This window comes from Vicugna pacos, chromosome 32 (genome assembly GCF_048564905.1).
Source record: "Vicugna pacos chromosome 32, VicPac4, whole genome shotgun sequence".
NCBI classification, from domain to species: domain Eukaryota; kingdom Metazoa; phylum Chordata; class Mammalia; order Artiodactyla; family Camelidae; genus Vicugna; species Vicugna pacos.
This window is the reverse complement of record NC_133018.1, coordinates 9,300,836-9,321,975: the sequence shown is the minus strand read 5'-3', so window position 1 is coordinate 9,321,975 and position 21,140 is coordinate 9,300,836. Positions and strand designations below refer to the sequence as shown.

At 42.3% G+C, this 21,140-nt stretch overlaps 1 protein-coding gene across 1 annotated transcript in view; it reads left to right on the top strand.

Annotated features, from left to right (window-relative positions):
• LOC107035268 (uncharacterized) overlaps positions 1 to 21,140 on the top strand; it is a 52,520-nt gene that overhangs the window by 16,241 nt on the left and 15,139 nt on the right. Inside the window, exons 4-14 of the mRNA XM_072953366.1 lie at positions 1,848 to 1,984; positions 3,812 to 3,906; positions 7,414 to 7,528; positions 7,691 to 7,864; positions 11,205 to 11,311; positions 12,614 to 12,751; positions 14,207 to 14,289; positions 16,357 to 16,509; positions 17,112 to 17,163; positions 17,543 to 17,612; positions 19,627 to 20,139. Of these exons, the coding sequence (XP_072809467.1) occupies positions 1,848 to 1,984; positions 3,812 to 3,906; positions 7,414 to 7,528; positions 7,691 to 7,864; positions 11,205 to 11,311; positions 12,614 to 12,751; positions 14,207 to 14,289; positions 16,357 to 16,509; positions 17,112 to 17,163; positions 17,543 to 17,612; positions 19,627 to 20,139 (1,637 nt within the window). The remainder of the gene's footprint in view (positions 1 to 1,847; positions 1,985 to 3,811; positions 3,907 to 7,413; positions 7,529 to 7,690; positions 7,865 to 11,204; positions 11,312 to 12,613; positions 12,752 to 14,206; positions 14,290 to 16,356; positions 16,510 to 17,111; positions 17,164 to 17,542; positions 17,613 to 19,626; positions 20,140 to 21,140) is intronic.

Genomic DNA, 21,140 nt, shown 5'->3' with positions numbered 1-21,140 from the left:
ACCAGCACTTTGAATGTTCGCTGGGAGCACACAGAGCAAAATCCTCATCAGTACAAGCTCTTCTATGCACCCACAGCAGGTGGTCTGGAGGAACTGGTCACTATTTCCTGTAGGGAAAAGTGTGTGTTAGTTTCAGCTGTAGATTGCAGAGTGAAGATCAAGAGTTAACTAGTGTACCATAGCACTGAAGGAGTTCATGTTCCTTCTGTAGAACTTGACGGAGGGTAGTCGGTTGAGGCCTCAGTGCCTGGGTGATGGGGGCTTTTGGGGGACAGGGGCTGGGGGATCAAATCATTCCAGGGGCTTTTCAAGAAGGAGCTGAGCGTGTGCAGAGAGGCCTTCATCAACTCTTAGAACAGTTTGTATGGGGGCACATCCTTAGGTCCCAATAGTACAGAACCTGCTTCTTGATCTGGTCTTCAGTTAGTATTTTGAGTGTTTGGTTGTTCAAAGTATTATTTCTTATAAAAGGTTCTCAAATCAAGTACTTTACATTTTATTAAAATCTTTAGGTGCCAGTCCCTGGGAATACCAATGATGCCGTTCTTAGGAATCTGCAGCCGGATGCCCCGTACACCGTTACAGTGGTTCTCCTTTATCCTGAGGGCGATGGAGGGCATACACCAGACACTGGAAGGGCATGGAAGTAAGAAGGCAGACAAATTCAGCGTTTTCATGATGCATTTTGCTTTTTAGTATAGCGTAAAGTTTATAAAGTAGAAAGAAAATTTGGGAAATACATAATGATGGAATAAAAATGTAACAATTACACATAGTTTACCTTCTAACCCCCACCAATTGTTAATATTTTAGTGTATGAAATAAAAGTGACATTCTTCTGAAGTGGTAACTTCAGGATTTCTAAATGTGTTTACAGTAACAGTATTTTCTGTCACTGACAAAAGTTCATGAGCTTTGCTTTGTGCTCAATAAATTTGTACGAAGCAGTGTCTTGTCACTGGCTTTCAGTGTCGGTTGTTGAAATCTGCTGGTCATGTTACTTGATAGCACATTTCTCTGCTGATGAAGTGCTTTTTGGCATTGAAAATCTCTGCTTTCATTTACTATTAACATGTTGAGAAACCAGTTTATAGTGGCTTTACAATTCTTTGTAGTATTGTTTAAAGGCTTTGGTGCATACCTCTAAATATTTTTTTTGGCTTAAAAATATACATGCTGATGGCTCAAAGAAAGCAAGTATGAATGACTTCTTTTGGCAAAAGATTAGTGGTCTAGAAAAATGATGTTATTCCTAAAGTGGAGTTTGGAGATAATACATGGATTTAATTTGCATGTTTTTCTAAGTCCCTATTGGGGCAGTTAATTGAGAACTGAGTGTATCTTTGATTTCTTCCTATGTTTGCCTTTTCTTTGAATCACAGAAGACATTCAGTGTCTGTTGAATGAGAAGAAATGAATGATTGAAACCAGCTAGTCTAGCTGCCCAGATTAGATGGGCGTCCTCTGTGTTGTCAGTTCTCATTTAGAGGCAGAGATGATAGAATCCTCTTTCTTGTCTCTCTTTTCATGACCTGTGCTGGAAAACTGAAGCTGCTTTTCCAGTTTCTCGCTCTTGCCCCTTGTCCTTTTGTGGCCAACCCAGTATTACTACTTTTACTCTCTTGTTTTTATTGACAACAACTTAGCTTCTGTAGAGACCAAGGCCCTAGTTGGCTGAGTTTGGCTAAACATGGATTTGGAGAGTTTTCATGTGCTTTTGTGTGTAGATAATTCAAAGTTTAAGGAAGTCAGTATTTCTCCTACTACAGAGCAGAAGTTCGGGGTAAATGATAGCTTGCCATGTGTAAATAGGCATAAGAAATATGTGTTGCCTTTTCTTTTCTCAGTGGTGAGAGGACTGGCCAGAAATGTCCAAGTGTACAATCCACCGAACAGCGGGGACGTCGGCTGGACCCTTCCCCTGGCCGGTGCAGCAGCGCCGCGTGTGTGTGCTGCCCTGGCTGGCACGAGGCCCCCGGAACCTGTAAGTACTGTTGTTGGCTCAGAGCTGGCAGAAGAATTCCGTAGATTTTATGGTGCCTCCTGCTGTGGTTGCTGGCACAGGGCAGTAGATGAGTTGGTGTGGCCCTGGGTCACGTGCACACTCATTTCCTGACGAACTTAGTCTCATGTTTGTGTCGTGCTTGGCAGCCTGTGAGAACGCAGGCCACAAACATGCCTGCGTACAATGCTTAAGTGATTGCTTTTGATGAATTAAATCATAAGGGTATCAACTGTAGGGTTAGTAAGCAAGAATGAATTTGGGGAAAATGCAAATTAGCTATATATGAGTTAAAAAATCCCAGTAGTAAATGCAAATCATTCACAGACCCTGTCAATATGGGCTTTCATTGTAACAGACATGTTTTTGTTAGGAACCTACCTGAAAGTTTGCCTTCATTGGCTCTTAACAGATTGCCAATCTATCTTAGTATTATTCCATTTTCTAAGTAGATTAATAATACAGAGAGCAGAAATTACTAATTTGAGTAGGAAGAGTATCAGAACATCGGAGGGCAAGTAAACTTTACAAGGCTTTACAAAAAGAAGCAGGGACCGTGAACAAAGATAAACAAAACTTGAGCCTGTCTGAATGTTGACTTGCATCCTGTGTATGGCAGAACGTATTCAGACAACACTGCTCTTATCCACTGCCTGGAGTAGCTGTTTTTATAGAGAGATCTCTCCCCGAGAAGTGTATCTTAGGTGTACATGTCTCTAACATTTGGGATGCTTTGGGGTCACTATCATAAGCCCTGGATGTTGTATGTGAGAACCTTCCCCAGGAACCTAAATGGGAGGTTGTTGAAGTTGCTAAGTTCAAGTGTGAGCTCACATTTAATGGAGAGCGAATTTATGAGAGTAAACTACATCCAGTGCTGTGGCCTGGGCAGATCTCACGAGGTAGCGCAGAGGTTGACTTCTGCTGTGTCTGGGCTCAGCCCTTTACTATAAATGTTATAATGCTGACTAATAAAAGACTCGGTAAACATTTAGGTTGTCATCAGACAGAATCTGTCAGGTCCTCCCCTCTAGATTGTGGTGCCAGGAAACACCCACAAGGGGCACTTGGAGCAGCTGGTTCCAGACGCACCCTATTCCAGGGACATCACTGCCCTCCACTCAGATGGAAGAGGAATCCCAGCCCCGCCCAGGGCCAAACACATGAGGCTGAAATCCTTCCCACCCAGTTCCCTTGTGACTCAGTGAGGAAGGCTGGACAGGCGGGTGGTGAGGGGGGTGCTGAAAGCTGCCTCCACCTTGCGCAGGTGAGGGAAGGGCTCACGCCTACTTTTGCCCGGGTTTCCCCACGTTCACATTCAGGCTGAAGGCCCTCTGGGCTGAGTGAGTGTCACTGGGCCATTTTCTCATCTGGGGCCTTTGTTAAGGAGGTTCCTTCCCGTCTCCTGCCCTGCAGTGGGTCTTCTCACCAACTGGGCACTTTTGAAATGGGAGGGCTTGGCCTCTCTGTGTCATTCAACAGGAATTGTTATTGACTTAGTCAGTTTACAACGTTGTGTCAATTTCCAGTGTAGAGCACAATTTTTCACTTATACGTTAACATACATACATTCATTGTCACATTCTTTTTTTTTTTTGGGAGCTACCATGAGACCTTGTATGTATTTCCCTGTGCTATACAGTATAATCTTGTTTATCTATTGTACATATGCCTGTCAGTATCTACAGATTTCGAGCTCCCAGTCTGTCCTTTCCCACCCTCCACTCTCTTGGCAACCACAATTTGTATTCTATGTCTATGAGTCTGTTACTGTCTTGTATTTATATTTTGTTTTTTCTTTCTTTTTAGATTCCACATATGAGTGATCTCATATGGTATTTTTCTTTCTTTCTGGCTTACTTCCCCAGGAGAGAGAGGACAAGACTAGGAGAAGGCAGGCCCAGGTGAGTGCAGACCCAAGTGTGGGCAGGTCCAGTAGAGGTCAGGCCCAGGAGAGGGCAGGTCCAGGAGAGGGCAGGCCAGGTGAGTGGAGGCCAAGGAGATAGTGGGCAGGACCAGGTGAGGGCAGGCCCAGAAGAGGGCTGGCCCAGGTGAGGGCAGGACCAGGAGAGGGCAGGACCAGGTGCGGGCAGGCCCAGGAGGGGGCAGGCTCAGATGAGGGCAGGTGCAGGAGAGGGCAGGTGCAGGAGAGGGCAGGACCAGGAGATGGCAGGACCAGATGAGGGCAGGCGAAGGACAGGGCAGGCCCAGGTGAGGGGAAGCCCAGGAGATAGTGGGAAGGACCAGGAGAGAGCAGGCCAAGGAAAGGGCAGGCCCAGGAGAGGGCAGGACCAGGTGAGGGCAGGCCCAGGAGAGGGCAGACCCTAGCAAGGGCAGGCCCAGAAGAAGGCAGGCCCAGTAGCGGGCAGGCCCAGGAGAGAGCAGGCCCAGGGGAGGGCAGGCAAAGGAGAGGGCTGGCCCAGGATAGGGGATGCAAAGGACAGGGAGGCCCTGGTGAGGGTACGCCTAGGAGAGTGCAGACCCAGGAGAGGGCAGGTGCAGGAGAGGGCAGGCCCAGCTTAGGGCAGGAACAGGAGAGGCTAAGCACAGGTGGGGGGGCAGGTCCAGGAGAAGGCTGGTCCAAGTGAGGGCAGGTCCAGGAGAGGGCAGTAACTAGGAGATGGCAGGCCCCAAGTGACAGCATGTCCAGGTAAGGTCAGACCCAGGTCATGGCAGGCCTAGGAGAGGGCTGGACCAAGAGAGGGCAGGTCCAGGAGAGGGTACGATCAGGAGAGGGCCGGCCCAGGAGAAGTCCTATTAAACTTCCAAGAGATGACGTTGAGAGGCAATGGGTATTTGAGTCTGGAATACAGGAGGGAGGTCTGGGTTGGAAATAGCAGTTTGGAGTTGTGAATTTGTAGAGAATACATAAAGCCCTAAGGCTGCTGGGGGCGGCAGGAGACAATAGCAGAGGCCAGCAGACTGAGCCTCGAGGGTGCTGTGTGCCAGCACTCAGGAGCTGGGACTAAGAAGACCGGCCAGGGCCCTGGGAGGAAACCAGAGCAGCCTGAGAGCCGGGAAGCCCCCTGAGGAAAGGGCTTGAGGAAGTCGGGGAGAGCAGCGGTGGGAAGGGTGGCTGCCGGGCCGTGCGAGGGGAGGGCTGAGAGCTCCCCGTGGAGTCAGCACCTGGTGGGTGGTGGGGGACCCTGTCGTGAGCAGTTGCAGTGAGTGGACACACTTGTTTGGATGGAAAATGAGAGGAATCAGAGGCAGCGAATGGGAACAGCTCCTTTGCAAGGGCAGGAGAGTTGAGAAATGGGGCCGCAGTTGGAATGTGAACTCATCTCTCTTTTTTAAGATGAGGGAAATAACCGTATATGCTAATAGAAAAGATAGATTAACAGGGGAAGTTAGTAACACCACATTCCCTTAGGTCAGGGGAGTTGCAGGTGAGGGCAGGTGGGGGCACAGAAATGCCCGAGAGAGTCAGCTTCAAAACACTTACCAGGTCCAGTCCACTCAAGACCAGCTCCCAGGAGTGTCAGCCACTTAGGAACTCTGCCGCCCCCTGCAGTTTTGATCCTGGCAGGGCCGGAAGCCATAATTAGCCAGCTGAGGAAGGATGGAGTTAGGCAGGAAGAAGAGGCCTGCCCTGCCTCCCCCCTCCTGCAAGTGGTCAGCCAGCAGCGTGGCCTCGCTGAGTAACTGACGTGGTGTTTTCATAGTTACGTGATTAAAAAGTTCTCAGATGTTATACCATGCTCCCAAATAAATCTTTGATTGAAGATTTACTTGGTGGAAATAAAAGCAAAAAAAAATAAAGTGAAGAAAGTGTGTAAACATAAGGCTGAGCCACAGAGCAGGGTCAGCAGACATGTGGAATCACATTTTCATTTCATCTGGAGAGGGTGTGTTGGTTTCTCAAGTTTGTGCTTAATGATACATTTTGCCACAATCTCTGAAACCATGAAAACAGCTTTCTGCTGTTTTCATCTGCTAAATTCCCTGGAGACTGGCTGGGGCCCAGAGGGATGGGGAAAGGAATACACTGAGGGATAAGGAGATGTAGAGATTTTTGGTGGGGAGCTCTCTGAGGGACTAGGCCTTCAGCATCCTGTGGTTCCACCCCACTCTAACCGCAGTTGCATACAAACATGGCTTTTCTCCACCCCACTCTAACCGCAGTTGCATACAAACATGGCTTTCTCAGGGGCAAGCCTCACTTCTGGAAATGTCCCAAAACCCTCAGCCACCTAGCACCAACATTTGAAGGGAATCCAAAATGGCCCACAAGCAATCGCAGAGATTTGAAATGCCTTAGGCTCCCACGTGCGCACCGGGCACACTGGGCCTCCGGGCCTCTGTGCGCACTCACAGGGACACTGGCTCTGGAGGGACAGTTGAGGGTCAGTGCTGTTGCTAGGCTACGAGTGTTCCGGAACAAACATTCCGAGCCGTTGAGCTTTGCAGCCAAGGTGTGGCAGCGAGACCTCTGTGGCTCTTCTGTAGCGCCAGCGCTGAGATCGGGAGGCGTCAAGAGGCCAGGAGGGAAGTGAGCGGTGTCGGAAGGCGATAAGCCAGATGAAGAAGAGACTCACTAAGTTCGTGAGCTGGGTGGGCTTCAGCGCCCATCAGAGAGCACGCAGGGTTTGTGAGAAGCCCGTGCCTGGGTATCACGTCCATGAGAATGAGCTAAAGGAGATCCACAGAGCCGCATATTTAGGTGCCAGTTGTACAGTGGAGGAGTTGCTGTCACGTAAGAAAAATGTCATAGACAGCAGAGACAGGAAGAAAAGGTAACAGCGGTGGGGCGGGGCGGGGCAGGCCTGGGAGGAGCTGCCAACTATGGTTGTAAGACATGAATTTTAAATTGCCTTCCCATGTCAGAGATGTTGAAGTGTGAGACAATGAGCATGTTAGAATCATTGAAGTACAGTGTTCTCTCTCATCCTTGCAGCAACAAAGTAGATACACTATTATTTTACTTAATTGAAATGTCTTTGTAAGATAGTAACGGTAACAATTATAGTATTACCTAACAATTATTGAGCTGTTAGTTTGTGCAAGGAACTGCCAGACACCTTGCATAGCTTTTCATTTAAGCATCACAGTGGCGTCCTGTAAGATAACTAGTACTTCATGCCCATTTTGTTGATGAGGAAATTGAGGCACAGTCAGGCTAAGTGAGAGCTAATAAGGGACAGTGTTAAAGTAGAAGTCAGACCCAAGTTGAGCTGAATCTCAACAGCATGCCCTTTCTATTCAAACAGGTAGTTCTTCCATTAATGTGGTGAGTAATAAGAGCTAATAAATATTGTTCTTTCCCCATAGAAAGAACTAAGATAAGAAGACTAAATGTTAGTTTTAAAGGGGTGGGGATAGCATGCTGTTGAATGTTGACAACTACGTGAGTAACTGTATCTTTGAACTAGTAAGCTCTGATTTCCTAAACAGTCCTCTTACGTTCCCAGGACTGCCCTACACTTAGCCTGCACCAGAGGCCAGTCATCAGTGGTGGCTCTCCTTATCCAGTGGAGGTGTGATCTGGATGCTAGTGACGAGGAAGGCAAGACAGCTCTCATCAAGGTGTGTAGCAGCCAACCATGTCCACGTGAGATTGATTTGATTTAATTACTTAGAATAAAAATGAATTTGTCTGTTTTAAATATAACAAAGTGCTGGAACTTGAGGAATGTTAACTTGGAGTGCCTAGCACTTACAGTCTGTTTCTTGGCATGGTACCAACAGGCTGTACAATGCCGGAAAGAAGTGTGTGTCACTGTCCTGCTGGAACACGGTGCTGACCCAAATCTTGTGGACGGCTGTCAAAACACTGCTCTGCATTACGCCGTCTTGGCTGAAGATACGTCAATTGCAGCAAAGCTGCTCCACTATAAGGCAAATATCGAGGCGATAAACAAGGTATAGCTCAACTGACTTTATTTACAAGATATTTGAAATACAGGGTCTTTTCTAGCTACAGGTGTTTTATTTATAGTAATATGTGTACTGAATACAATACATCAGGCCCTGCTATCATGGAAACAACTCCAAAGCCAAGGCCAGAGTCTAGAGGTAGTGCCCACAGAAAGGGCAGAGCTCTGTCTCCCAGCCGCACTTCTACCCCAGAAGGAGCAACTTCCCGTTAGGAAGTGCCTGGAAGTGGGTGGTAGGTTCAGAGCCTACAGAAGATGAAGGCTTGCGGGGAGTAAAGTGATGGCAGGGGCTGGCTGCCTGCCTGGGGATGGGTGGGATGAGGAAGGAACCCAGTACCCAGCAGGGGGAGCTGGGTGACTGCACCTGGGCAGGGGAGGCAGCAAGCCACAGGCCCTGAGCACCCCAGGATCCCAGGTTCTAGAATCTGGGCAAGTGAGGTCAGGTCATGTTTGACAGCCAGCCAGCAGGGGCATTCACTTGTGCTGGTGGTCACATGGCCCTCCACGTACACCTTCACCTTGGGGTCTTCCATGCTCAGCCTGGTGTAGCTCCCCTGCGGGGCTGTGGCTGTAGGTGGGGAGCAAGTGATGGTGAAGCTGGTCCTCCTGCTTTTTCTCCTGGTTCTCCCTTGAAGATTTTGATTGAATAAATGTACGCAGATCTAGACACAGGTATTTAGAAATACTTCCCTGAGATTCTGATACAACCCTTGGTTAAGGAGTATTGAATGGATTCGTGTAATACATGTAAATTCACCGATCTCAAAAATAAGACGTCTCTGGAAGAGCAGGGGTTTGATAGATGCTGCTTCTTTCAGTGCTCTCCTTTCCAGCCATGTTAGCCTGACTTTTATCCGTCTCTTCCTGGCAATATTACTGGCAGCATCTATTGCCTTGAAGAATGGCTCCTGTTCCCTTCTAGCCACTGATCATTCAGTGGCACTCAGACAGTCTTAGAAACTTGGTTGTGGTGAGTGATTCAATAAGTAGAGTCGGACCCTTTAAAGATTTTGCACCATTTGTTCCCATCCAGGTCATTAGGTCAACAGGGTTTTTCTGATTGCAGTAATAGGAAATCATGAGCCTTCTTTTGGTTAAAGCTGTGTGACGGACTCCTGCAATATATCTGTTAGATTCAGTGAGCCCTAGCATAATCAAGATGACAGTTTTTTTAAAATTTAAGTCTAATTGATTTACAGTGTTGTGATAGTTTCTGGTGTACAGCAAAGTGATTCAGATATATATATATATATATATATATATATATACTTATTCAGTTATATGTATTCAGTTATATATATATATTCTTATTCAGTTATATATATATTCTTATTCACTTATATGTATTATTCAGTTACATATATATTCTTATTTAGTTATATATATATACATATATTCATATTCTTTTCCATTATGGTTTATTACAGGATATTGAGTACAGTTCCCTGTAGTATATACAGTAGGACCTTGTTGTTCATCTATTTTGTATATAGTAATTTGTATCTGCTAGTCCAAAACTGCTAATTTATTCCTCTCCCACCCCCTTTCCCCTTTGGTAACCATCAGTTTGTTTTCTATGTCTATGAGTCTATTTCTGTTTTGTAAATAAGTTCATTTGTATCGCATTTTTAGAATCCACATATTAAGTGATATCCTATGGGATTTGTCTTTCACTTTCTGACCTCACTCAGTATGATAATCTCTAAGTCCTTCCATGTTGCTGCAAATGGCAGTATTCCATTCTTTTTCATGGCTGAGTTGTATTCCATTATATATAAGTATACCATGCAAGATGGCAGTTTTAAACATCAAGACCCATGACATTAGTAACAAATTGGAATTGTTTTAATAATTTAGTTTCAGCCATCTCATGAACTAATTATCCATTTGATTAACAATTGGGGAGAATTAGATACAGGTAGATTGTAGTTTTAGTAGTCATTGGAAAAATTCTTGAAGCGGGTATTATGAGCCTTTTTTAAATGTATTTATTTTACAATATACTTTTTTAATTGAGGTATAGTCGATGTACTATATTATATATTACAGGTATACAGTTGAGTGTTTCACAAATTTTTAAGGGTTATGCTCCACTTACGGTTATTACAAACTATTGGCTCTATTCCCCATGTTGTGCAGTACATCCTTGTACCTTATTTTTTGCCTGATTGTTTATACCTCTTAATCCTAATTATCCATTTGATTAACAATCAGGAAGAATACAGATAGATTGTAGTTTTAGTAGGCATTGAAAAAATTCTTGAAGTGGGTATTATGCGTCTTAATCACAATTTTTATTACATGTTGGGGCCCAGTGTTTTTGTAAGACGTATGATTCTAAACAAAGGCAAGGTTTTGCATACAAATACTTGATTTATACCCAACTGTTTGGAAACACAGCAAACATAAAAACACAAGTGGGCTGTAGACTAAACATGGCCCTGGATATGTTCAGTTTGTCTCCACACATTGAGTCAACATTTCAAATTTAGGAGACTTGTGCAGAGATCTGCACTCCAGAACTTCTCCTAAAGAATCATATCTGGTCCCCCTTGAGCCCAGGCTCCTGTGCCGTCTGCCCTGCAGAGGTGGCCCCTTCTCAGTGGGGCGTGTGTTCTCCGGTGTGCTGTGCTCAGCTGGGACCTTCACTTAATCAGGCCACCTATGTTGCCTCTGTGAACATTTGAATTTACAATTCCTGTTGTATATTTTGGTAAATATTTCAATATTTTAAAGACAGTCTATATTAATTTATAGTCTACTTCATATTTTATAATAATCCCTTAAGAGTGGGATGGAATTTTTCAAATTAGAATTTATAAGTTGGTTTAAGAAAAACTTTTTCTTTACATGCAAATAGTCATATTCCCTTTGGAATGTCTGCAAGCTTTATGAGATTAGTCATAGTTGTAATTGGATAGGTTATGCATGTTGCAGAGAGTATGGTATCTTTCTCCTCAGCATGGCTCCTTAGAATTGTAGTTGATTCAGTAGCTGAATGGTTCTCTCTGGAGCAGTGTTGAGTGCCAGGAGTAGTAGTTGAGCAGTAAGGTAACTAGAGAATGCCTGATACACGCTGCGATAGAAGCGAAGGTTCTTCGAACCAGCAAATGTCTGAAGTGAGTTTCAGAGAATGACTTCACAGGGAAACTTTCAAGGAGGTCAAGGAGGAACCTTTTAAAGAGAAGGAGCACAGAGGGGCGAGGAGGAAGGGGCTACTTTTTATTTATAGTGTATGTTTAAGTTCAGAAACTTAAGTTTTTAAACTCAGTTTTGAAATTTATATGTAATTTTACACATTGTCAACTGTTTTTAATATTTTACAGTATAAATACACACCACTTTTACTCGCCATCAGGGAGAACAAAGAAGAAATGGTCAAATTTTTGATAGAGAATGGGGCAAATGTACATGCAGTCGACAAGCTGCAAAGGTACAATAGTGTGTTCTCTCTCTCTTTCATTTTAAATCTTAATGTTGTTCTAAAGTAGTAACAGCCAATCAGAAAGGTTAACCTAATAAAAAGAGGATTAACTTAGAATCAACACATCATCAGTTAGGTAGAAAAGGAATTGTTCTGCCTGGTGTTACAAAGAACAGTATGCAGCAGGATTCATCTTCCTTTATGATAGTGACTGATGTCATGTGCAACCTGATTGTTTTGGTCATACGATCTTACAATAGTTCAGGGGTTTCATTTTAGTTTTATTAGTATGAACTCTAATTTTAATTTACCTTATGAGACAGTGTTGAATTACTTCATTATTTTATAATTTGTTTTAACCTCTTCTTGGTATATATTTTTTTCTTAAAAGATGCATAGTAAACAAAGAGGAGTTTGTTTTGCTTTTTGGATGACTCTGCTTTAAATTACTTTCTTTGAAGGATACTGATGTTATTAGGTTATCACTAAGTGAGTATCACTAAGAGAGTAACTTACCAGATACTGTGGGCTCATCAGTTTTTATCCTTTTCATTTCTAGTACATTTTGATGTTTTTATTTTTAATTGATAATGGTAGAAGGAAGAAAAATAGCTTTAGTCATTGAATAAACATTCCCATTAAAGAAGACAAGTCATTGGTGGATGATAAAGAGGAAAGAGCTGGGCTTTAGAGTCAGACGAGGTTGAATTCCCAGCTCTCCTGCTGGCCAGGGGTGTTACCTGGGGGACATGACTTAGTACCACCCAGTATGTTTCCTGACACGTTAAGGAGGGTCGTAGTACATCCTTCAAGGGTGGTTGTGCCTGAGAAAGACCATACGCAGACTATTCAGGTTAGTGCCGGGCACATGCTTCCCAGCGTGATTCACTGCAGCTGTGACTATTTTTATTGCCATTTTTATTGCTATTAGTGTTTTCAGCCTGCAAACAGCTTCTCCTTACCTGACCTCTAGCTGATTTTAAAGTATTATATTTCAGACTAGGGGAGAAATCGGGAATCCTTTATTTAAACCTTTTCCTAGTTCAGATCAGTGACCTCAGTGTCCTTTCTTGTCCTTCAGAGGACTTTAAATTAGCCACTTCTGTGTGCTACCCAAGTAAGACAGGAGGCTTCTTTTTTGTCCCTCCATTTTGGCCTTGGAGGTAATTTGCAAAGATGAGCACTCGAGCTCATGTAAGTGGTGAGTTCTCCAGGGGTGGGCAGTATATTAACTTGGTAAAATAGATCAGATTAACTGTCTAAGTTGAGCTATCTAAGTTCCTAAGAGTGAAGTTGTCTCTTTTATTCTAGATCAGCACTCATGCTGGCCGTACATCATGACTCACCGGAGATAGTCAAGCTGCTGCTTGAGAAGCGTGTTAATACCGATTTGCTAGATTTACACGGATGGTTTGCCGGACGATATGCTTGTTATAATGGTTTTAAACAGTAAGTGTTTACATTAAAGTGCCAGTTATCTCTAAACTGAGGTTGGAAATGACCTGTTACTTGTAATGAGACAGGTAAGAGTTCCTAGTTGGGAGCAGGCACTTTGGGGATGGCAGTGAGACCCTTCACATCATCAGCTGGAAACCATCCAAAGGCCAGACTAGTGAGATGGAGCAGTGGGCACAGGGTTCTTTATCTCAGGGTTTGTAAGACCTTTATCCTTAGGGTCCTGCTGTTCTTCAGTTCATTCCAGTGTAATCCCAATGCATGGGGTACAAATAATGTCACATATCTGATTTTTCTAACGAGTTATTTGGGTCTTGAAATGTTTAGTAGAGCAGAAAATCCTGTATTTTCCTTTGAGGACTTTCTTCTATAATCTTCCTCTTGAATTTTCCAGGAACCTAAGGGATTCCCTGGGGCCACAGTGACAGTCCTCTCCCACAAGGCACTGGGGCGGGGCGAGGGCATGCTAATCGTTCTCTTGTTTCCCTTGATTCCGTTGCTGCAGCGTTGGTACTAAAACTAGTTTTAACAGGATCTCCTTGGCAGCTGAGTCTGGGGTCTGGATGTTGCTGTCTAAAGACCTTTAATAAAATTTTAAAAGAAGAAAAGGAAAAAGAAACTGGTCCTGCAGTCGGGTCGTGATTTACCTCTGCTCCCGGGACGCCCGTGCTGATCCAGTTTCCGCGGTCTTCGTGGCCATCGACACGTAAACTTCTGCGTGACGGCTTGTTTAGTTCTCATACATACGCTTGTATGAGGTCATATATGTATAAATGAGTTTAGCTGCAAGTTATATACTAGCTGAGGTGCCCTGAATTATAAACCATGAAGAACAGCTAATCACTGTAATTTGTAACATTTTCTGAAAACTGCCACATTTAAATGTTACACCTATGAAAGAAAACACACATTGGGTTTTATTTGGGATTCTCAAGTAGTTCCAGCATTGACTAAGTTCAGGAAGAAATTATTCCATTCTGCCACTAATTCTCTGAGCATCTGGGGGATACATTATTTCATTAAATCTTCGTAATACTTCTACGAGTATTAATAACTAACTGCCTAACAAGACTGTAAGATCCCAGTTTTATAAAGGGAGACTTTGAGCTGAAGAGAAGCACCTTGTCCAGGAACAAATAGTTGTTGGTTATAGAGCTGGGACTTCTGAGCTCGAGATACTTACCACATGTCAGGCTCGCTCTAGTTAACTTACTGAGCTGTACTGCCTTTAGTTCATGACTACTTCACCTTACTTTTTTTCTTTTCAAATTATACATGCTAAATTTAAAGTTTGTAGATTGTATAAATTTGAAGAATATGGGACAATTGAAGTTTTGATATTACCTCTGATATTGTCTGAAATAATCTATGAATTTAATATATTTGGTAATTGTTTTTCATATTAGTATTCAAGTAGTAATATTTATTTATCACGTTTTTTATACATAGCCTTTACCAACTGATTGTCGACTACAGAGCCAGAAGGATACCAAATACTCCCCCTCAAAATAGCGACCTAGGACAGAGTTCAGGTAATAAGTTACTCTTGTTGGGCCTACCATAGATAAGGAAGTAAGATTGAGGAACTTCTGATAATGAAAGAGCAGTGAAAAAAGCCAGTGTGTAAATTTCATGTATGTTTTTATTTTTTAATTAATTTTTTCTTAATGGTCTAGTGTGCAGAATTATTTGAGAAGTTAATTGTAGGTAATGTAAAATCTGGAACAATATTGTCTGAAAAGAAATTCATTTATTTAATCATGGCCCCTGAAATCCCATATTATATCTTTGTGTAGATACGAAAAACAGGTTTTTTACTTTGTTGTACATTTCCTGTAACATTATAAGAAGTCGGCCTTGTTACAGAACTGGCTCTTTAATTTTTACAGCAGATGGATTCCATTGGGTAAATGAATGCTAGTTACTGCATAGTGATTAGCCTCACTAAAAAGTGATTGTCTTTAAAACTGGGAGCTCAGCGATACCTTCCTGGTGCTGTAAACAAATGGCCAACAATTGGAGCTGCACAGCTGGGCCAGTGTGCAGCATACTAACGAGATGGTATTTTAAAGATACCTAGTGATAGTGCAGAAGTCAGGAAAGCAGTGCCTTGTTGAGAAGCAATGGTTACTTTTCGCATCATTACACCAACAAGGTCCCTCTTACCGATTTCATTCCTCAGAAGTGCAGAGTGCGACATGTCGCCTTCATGAGAGTCAGATGTTTTCTTCTGTTTTGGGGATACTTGTCATGAAACTGTTTTGTTAGAACAAGATTTTCTGTTGCCATTAGTTAAAGGGTTGTGATAATAAATACTCAAATAGCACAACTTAGGACTCAACAAATTGTAATAAAAGCACAGCAGTGCTTCACATAAAAAAAAAAAAGAAGACTGTGTTGCCTAGATATGACCCCTCACGTGCTGTTCAGTCTGAACTGTATGAGGGCACCTTTACCTTGGTAGACCTGGATCAAGCAAAGAGCTTCTGCTGTAGGAAATACAAAGATGGAAAAGACAGAGTTTTGGTCTTCAAGGTGCTCATAAGACAACAGAGTTGTCCCTGGTTAACGTCTGTATTTTTTTTAAACAGGATTTTCACAGAAAACATTCTTATCTGTTAATTCACCCACTTAACAGATGACTCTCAAGTGTCGTTTAGGTACTGAGCGCCACTCTGACGTTGCAGAATGCAAACAGGTCACAAGCACAGTTCCTGGCCTCCGGGAGCTTGTTGCTGTCGTCACCATTTCTATGACTTGCTTTACTTTATTCTGTGCTTCCTGTGTCCCAGAGCCCACTAGGACTTTGTAACTGTCTTCATGTATATTTTTATTGGTATTTAATATGTGCCAAATACTTTAAGTCCATGGTGAGGAAAGAAGTTTTTTAAAAGTGGGTAGGATGTCAGGTAAGCCATGCAGAGCGAGTAGAAGTTTGCCAGGGAAGGAGGCAGAAGGGCAGTGTTTGGTGGGCAGAACATCTTTGAAGATTTCATTTGGCAGAAAGGACAGTGGTGCAGAGGCTGAGATGTGCCAGTGAACTTTGGAGGATCTGTGAGTTTCATTTTGTTGGTGCAGGAAGGATGCTGTAGGAATGGTTGGGAACGAGGTGACTACCTAGCTCAGGCACTCTTCTGAAAGCCTTTCGATTACTATATAGAAAGGAGGAGGTCTGCTGTAGACCTTGGGAGATGTGTCAGAATGCTTTTAGCTGCGAATAGTAATAGGAGGCCTAAGTAACGGTGGCTAGAGCAACAGGAGTCAGGATTGTTTAGAAGGTTCGGTGATGTCATCAGGATCCCAGACGCTGTCCCTCCTTCAGCTGTGAGGCTGCTGGTGTTTGATGTCGCCTTTCCTGGTCTGCTGATTAGCAGCAGCTCCAAGCGTCATCTTCTCACATGACAGTATCCGCAGGTGAGGAGGGCTGCTTCTCTCTGCATGTTTCCTGTTAACGAGGAAGAAAACAGAGACGCTTCCGGTAGACTTCCCCTAGCATCTTACTGGCTGGGCTACATCGCATGCTCATTCCTAAACCAGCCACGGGGGAAAGAGATGTAGTTACTGTGATGACCGCAGAATAATCATTTCTCTTTTTGCAGCTAAGAAGAGTTTACCTTCTTCGCATACTGGGGCAGAAAACATCCAAGAAAAGTTGCAATTGTCTGGCAAGGACGACAAAGAAGAAATGATTGTCAAGTTGGGAACCAGCAATGGCAGCTGCATGGATCCACTGAAGAATGTTGAGCAGAAGAGTAAGAAGATTCGATTTGAGTCTTAGGGTTTCCTGGTTATGACATAAAGCAGGGATGCACAAGCTTTTTCTATAAAGGGCCAGAGGGTCAATATTTCAGGCCATGTGGTGCCTGTCACATCTACTCATGTCTGCCATTGCAGTGTGAAGGCAGCCCTAGACCGCATGTGAGCGAATAGGGATGACCGTGCCCAGATGACACGAGGCTGACAAAGCCAATTGGTGGGGTGGGTTTGTCCCATGGGTATCGTCCAGAAACACCACGCTGTGTGAGCTTGACGTCATCAGTTTATGATACTTATTCTACTAATGATTATCATTCTTTTGTGAGTCTCGTAAAGTTTGGTTGGTATTTTGGTCCTTGTAAACAGCAGTTCACTTCAAGATACCGAATTTGGATAAACACCCTTTTTTTTTTTGATAAATATAAAGGAGGGATGCATTAATTACCTACCAGTAGTATACTCAGTATTCACTCAAGTGTGTAGTCTCCAGGTGTGGTCCGAAAGGAATGCTTGTTAACAGAACATTGGTCTTATACTTTCAATATTCTGTATTTTTCTATTGCTGGTACGAAGTCTATTTTACTTTTTTCTTTAATAGCGGATTTAGTGGTTGAGATTTCACCCGGTCATGAAGACATCTCTGTCATCAGGTAGGATTTTAAGGATTTTTAAAAATTTCATGTTGACTAAGGGAACACAGAGAAAAGAAACAAGGCTTGTTGAGTGTCCTACTCTGGGTTAGACACCGAGTTATGTACTTGACATTTGTTACCTCGTACAGTCACCACAACAGCTTTGCAGAGTACCTGTGCTGTTACAGGTTACTGTTAGTTAACTAGGCAACTGTAGCTTAAGGAGGTTGACTAGTTGGCCCATGATTCCATGGTTAGCAAGTAGTTGACATGTGACTTGACCATCAGGCAGCCTGGCTCCCAAATCTGCTTTCTTATCCCTCAGCATAGACTTTTGTGACTTGTTTGTTTAAAGAAATGAACTCACTTATTTTTGATGTGTATTTTTGCTCCATAGAGTTTCACCCAAACATGATATTGATGATTCAAGGCCTCCATCAGATGATGACTTAGCTCTTGCTCCCAAGGTAAAGTGTTCTCTTGTGAAATTAATTTTTCTGGTCTGAATTTATTTTTGTGTAGTATTTACTGTTAAAATTTAGCGGTGGTCTGCCTATCATTGTTTTATGTTTGTATGAGAAAGTTGGTCAGAGTAAACCATTTTATAAAAATATGGCAGGTTTTTTTTTCTTTTTCTTTTTCTTTTTTCTTTTTTTTTTTTTTTTTTTACTTTGGTAAATACTGAAGATAAGGCTGAAGCAAAATGGACTAGAAGATATATAGTGACAGGAAAACTGTACTGTGAAAAGGTTTCCCACAATAGAGGAACTGTGAAACTTGGCCAAGGATAAGGGTTCTTTGACTTTTAAACCACACTGATGGCACTTGTATAATACTCGTGCCTCAGGGACATCTTCAATGCACACAGCTACTTACTGTGATAATCATGGACCCCTCCTGGGGCCTTTCAGTTCCAAAACTGCATAGCATGTGTCTTTTTTTTTCCCCTTGGACACTTTTTATTTTGGTATCAGAGAGTTGTGATGAAAGAAGTTTTTGTTTTGTTTGTTTTACTTTATTTCTATCTCGGGTTCTGCATTGAGACTAAAATAATAGTTGAAATTATAAAAATTTAGAAATTAAAATTCTGTTTCTCAAAATCCATATTATAGATTCCTCTGTGTTTTCTAAATTATCCCATTAAGAGTATATTCAAAACTCTTCATCTAATTGAAGAATACATGTTTTCCCTGAAATAACAACCAGCTCTCAAAGTAGACTCTTAATAACAACCATATGACAAAACCTACTTCAGAATTCTTTTGTATTATAGTTTAAGAAGGTATGTCCAGTCCTCGTGTCCCATTCTAAAATTTCAAGTTTCAGATACTTTGTAGCATAGTTATTTACATATTCACTTTATAACCCCTGCATCAGCATACACCGCTAGAGATTAGGGAACGTAATTGTGCATTTCCTGGAGCACCTAGAATAAGGTCTTAAATGTAAGAAGCGTTTTAGTATTTTTTGAATGTGAGTGCATGAGGAGACATGGAATTCTGCACCATGCTGCAGGTGATATAAGATGCACACTCTATCATAATGAAATCTATTTGAATTCTAAAAATATGACTTAAATTTCTATTCCCTTTGTTTAGGTTGTAAAAGTTCAGTTGTTATGACAGGAAATATGTCATAAATGCCAAGGAAATAGATAAGAAGTATATGATGAATAGGAATAAGTTACAGTCTGTTTTCCAGTATCTACCAATTGTGAGCTTAGAATTTGAGATGAAAACTTCTTAACCTTCTTTTTAGCCCCCTCTCATGTTCCATTCAATGTATCTTTTCAAGCTATATATTATCCTTAGAATCCTGATTACCTGTTCTTTCTCTAGGTGGAAAGTTGATGTGTTAGGAATGTCAGAAGCCCTGGGGAAAACCCTGCAGCTTGCTTGTGTTTTTAACCCTTTATTCCAGAATTGTCACAGCTAAATGAGTTAACTGATGTTTGTAGACGTGCTTAGTACAGTGCTTAGTACAGTGCTTAGATTTATCATTCATCCGTAGATGTAATTCTTATAACTCACTCTAAAAATGTTAGAAAGGGAGAATATTTATGGAATATTCTCAGGAAAGAATTTTTTAGGAAATCTAACCTGTCCCAATTTATACAGAGCTAAGGCTCTTACTTTGGGGCTAGCTGTAAAGGTTAGATGTCAGATACAATTTTTAAGTGTAGTCAGATTTATTCATTTTTTATTTTAAGCCTTTTGGGTTTGTTGTATTTCAGAGAAAGAAAGGCCTTTCCGATTCTTAGCTCATGGATTCACTGTCTTCAATTAAATTTTTGAACTTTGGGGGATTTCTGGTTAAAGTTTGAGATTTGTATTCACCTTAAGTTTTTCCAGTTGGATACCCAGTTACTGCAAACTTTTTGTTGTATAAACTTAGAGATTAGTCTTCCACTTCAAAGGAAATTATGATGTCAGTTTATTGCGTACAGTTCAAAGAGTAAGAGATGAGGGGTTTCACTTACAGGACACAATGGATTTTGAGCTGTCTGACCCAAAAGATAGCAGCGAGGTGCTTCCTCAGCAACTTCCTGAAGCTGAGCATCAATTCCGTGGCCCAGAAATTGAGCTCCATCCCAGGAGAGATGCTCTTAGACCAACGACGTTGGTATTACAATGTGTGCACAGAGACCGAGGCCAAGCCCAGCGTTCAAACAAGGAAACTGAACCCTTGTCTCAGAGCAAACAAGGGGACGTCGTCAAATACATTGCAAAGCAGGCATTCTTGAAGGAGACAATATGGAAACTACAAAGTGAAAACACGCTGCTTCGACAGCAACTAGAAGTTGCTCAAAATGAAGCGAGAAGTGAAAAGACAATATTTAATACCCCAAAGCCATTTCTGGATCACATGGGAAAACTTGAAGCCATGAGCACACGAGTTCTCATGCTGGAGGAAGGAAACAAGGAGTTAATTAAAGAATGCAGATGTTTAAAGGACAGACTGTGTCAGTATGAAACGGACAGAGCAGAAATGGAAGTAAGTACCCAGAAAGGGAACTAATTTTCAGACTTCCTCAAAGAAAATTCAAAGTAGTACCTGGTGGAAGCTGAACGTTGAAACTAGTTGAATATAAAAAATGTGCGGGCTATAAATATATATACACTGTAAAGCAGCCTAAAAGTATTTCTTGTATGCAGCAAACAAAAATTAGACCTGAGAGGTGCTTTACTTTGTGTAAAGATGCCGTGTCACCTGGAATTCTAAGAGATTAAGCTATAAGCTGTTGACAGATACAGGCAGAGGCAGGTCTTAGTAATTTATACTGCCCAAATCATTCTAATCTTTCTGTCACCACATTTTAGTGTCATGAAGCAGATAAATGAAATGCTTAGACCTAAAATGAGTAATTTGAAATTAAGATTCAGTTATGTGAACAAAAATGTAAACAAAAAAAAAGTGAGAGAGAAAGAGAGAAAAGATTCAATTGTGTGGATTACCTTGATGGTTAATGTGTAAATGCTGTATCTTGCAGTACTTTTCCTTCAGTAGCTTTTCATACATTTTTAGTTGATAAAACTTTATTTTTATTCATGTCAATTGGAATTAAATTGAGAAATACTTCCATCTCAAATCATGTATTGTTATGACCTCTCCACTCCTTAAAGGCATCTAGTTACCATTCAGTCATAATTTGGGACAAATGTAAATTTTAGCAAAACTGTGTTTGACTTAGTCTCCCCTGTTCTATTTGTAATTTACTTTGAACATTTTTTCAAATAATGTGCTCACAGTTCTCATTGCAAGGCTCAGTTACTGTCATTCGAATCTAAGTTTGTCCAGCACAGAGGAACTGGGGCGCTCTGTGATGTTCGAGTCTGGCACTGGGGTCCCATTTTCAGACTGAGGAGGAGCAGCCAGAGTCCTGAGTGGCAGGAAGGGAGTGCGTGGGACGGGTGGGGGGAGCTGTGGGAGCTGCAGTCCAGGAGGCAGGGGACGCCAGGTTGTCTCGGGTCCCCAAAGGCCATTGGAATATCCTC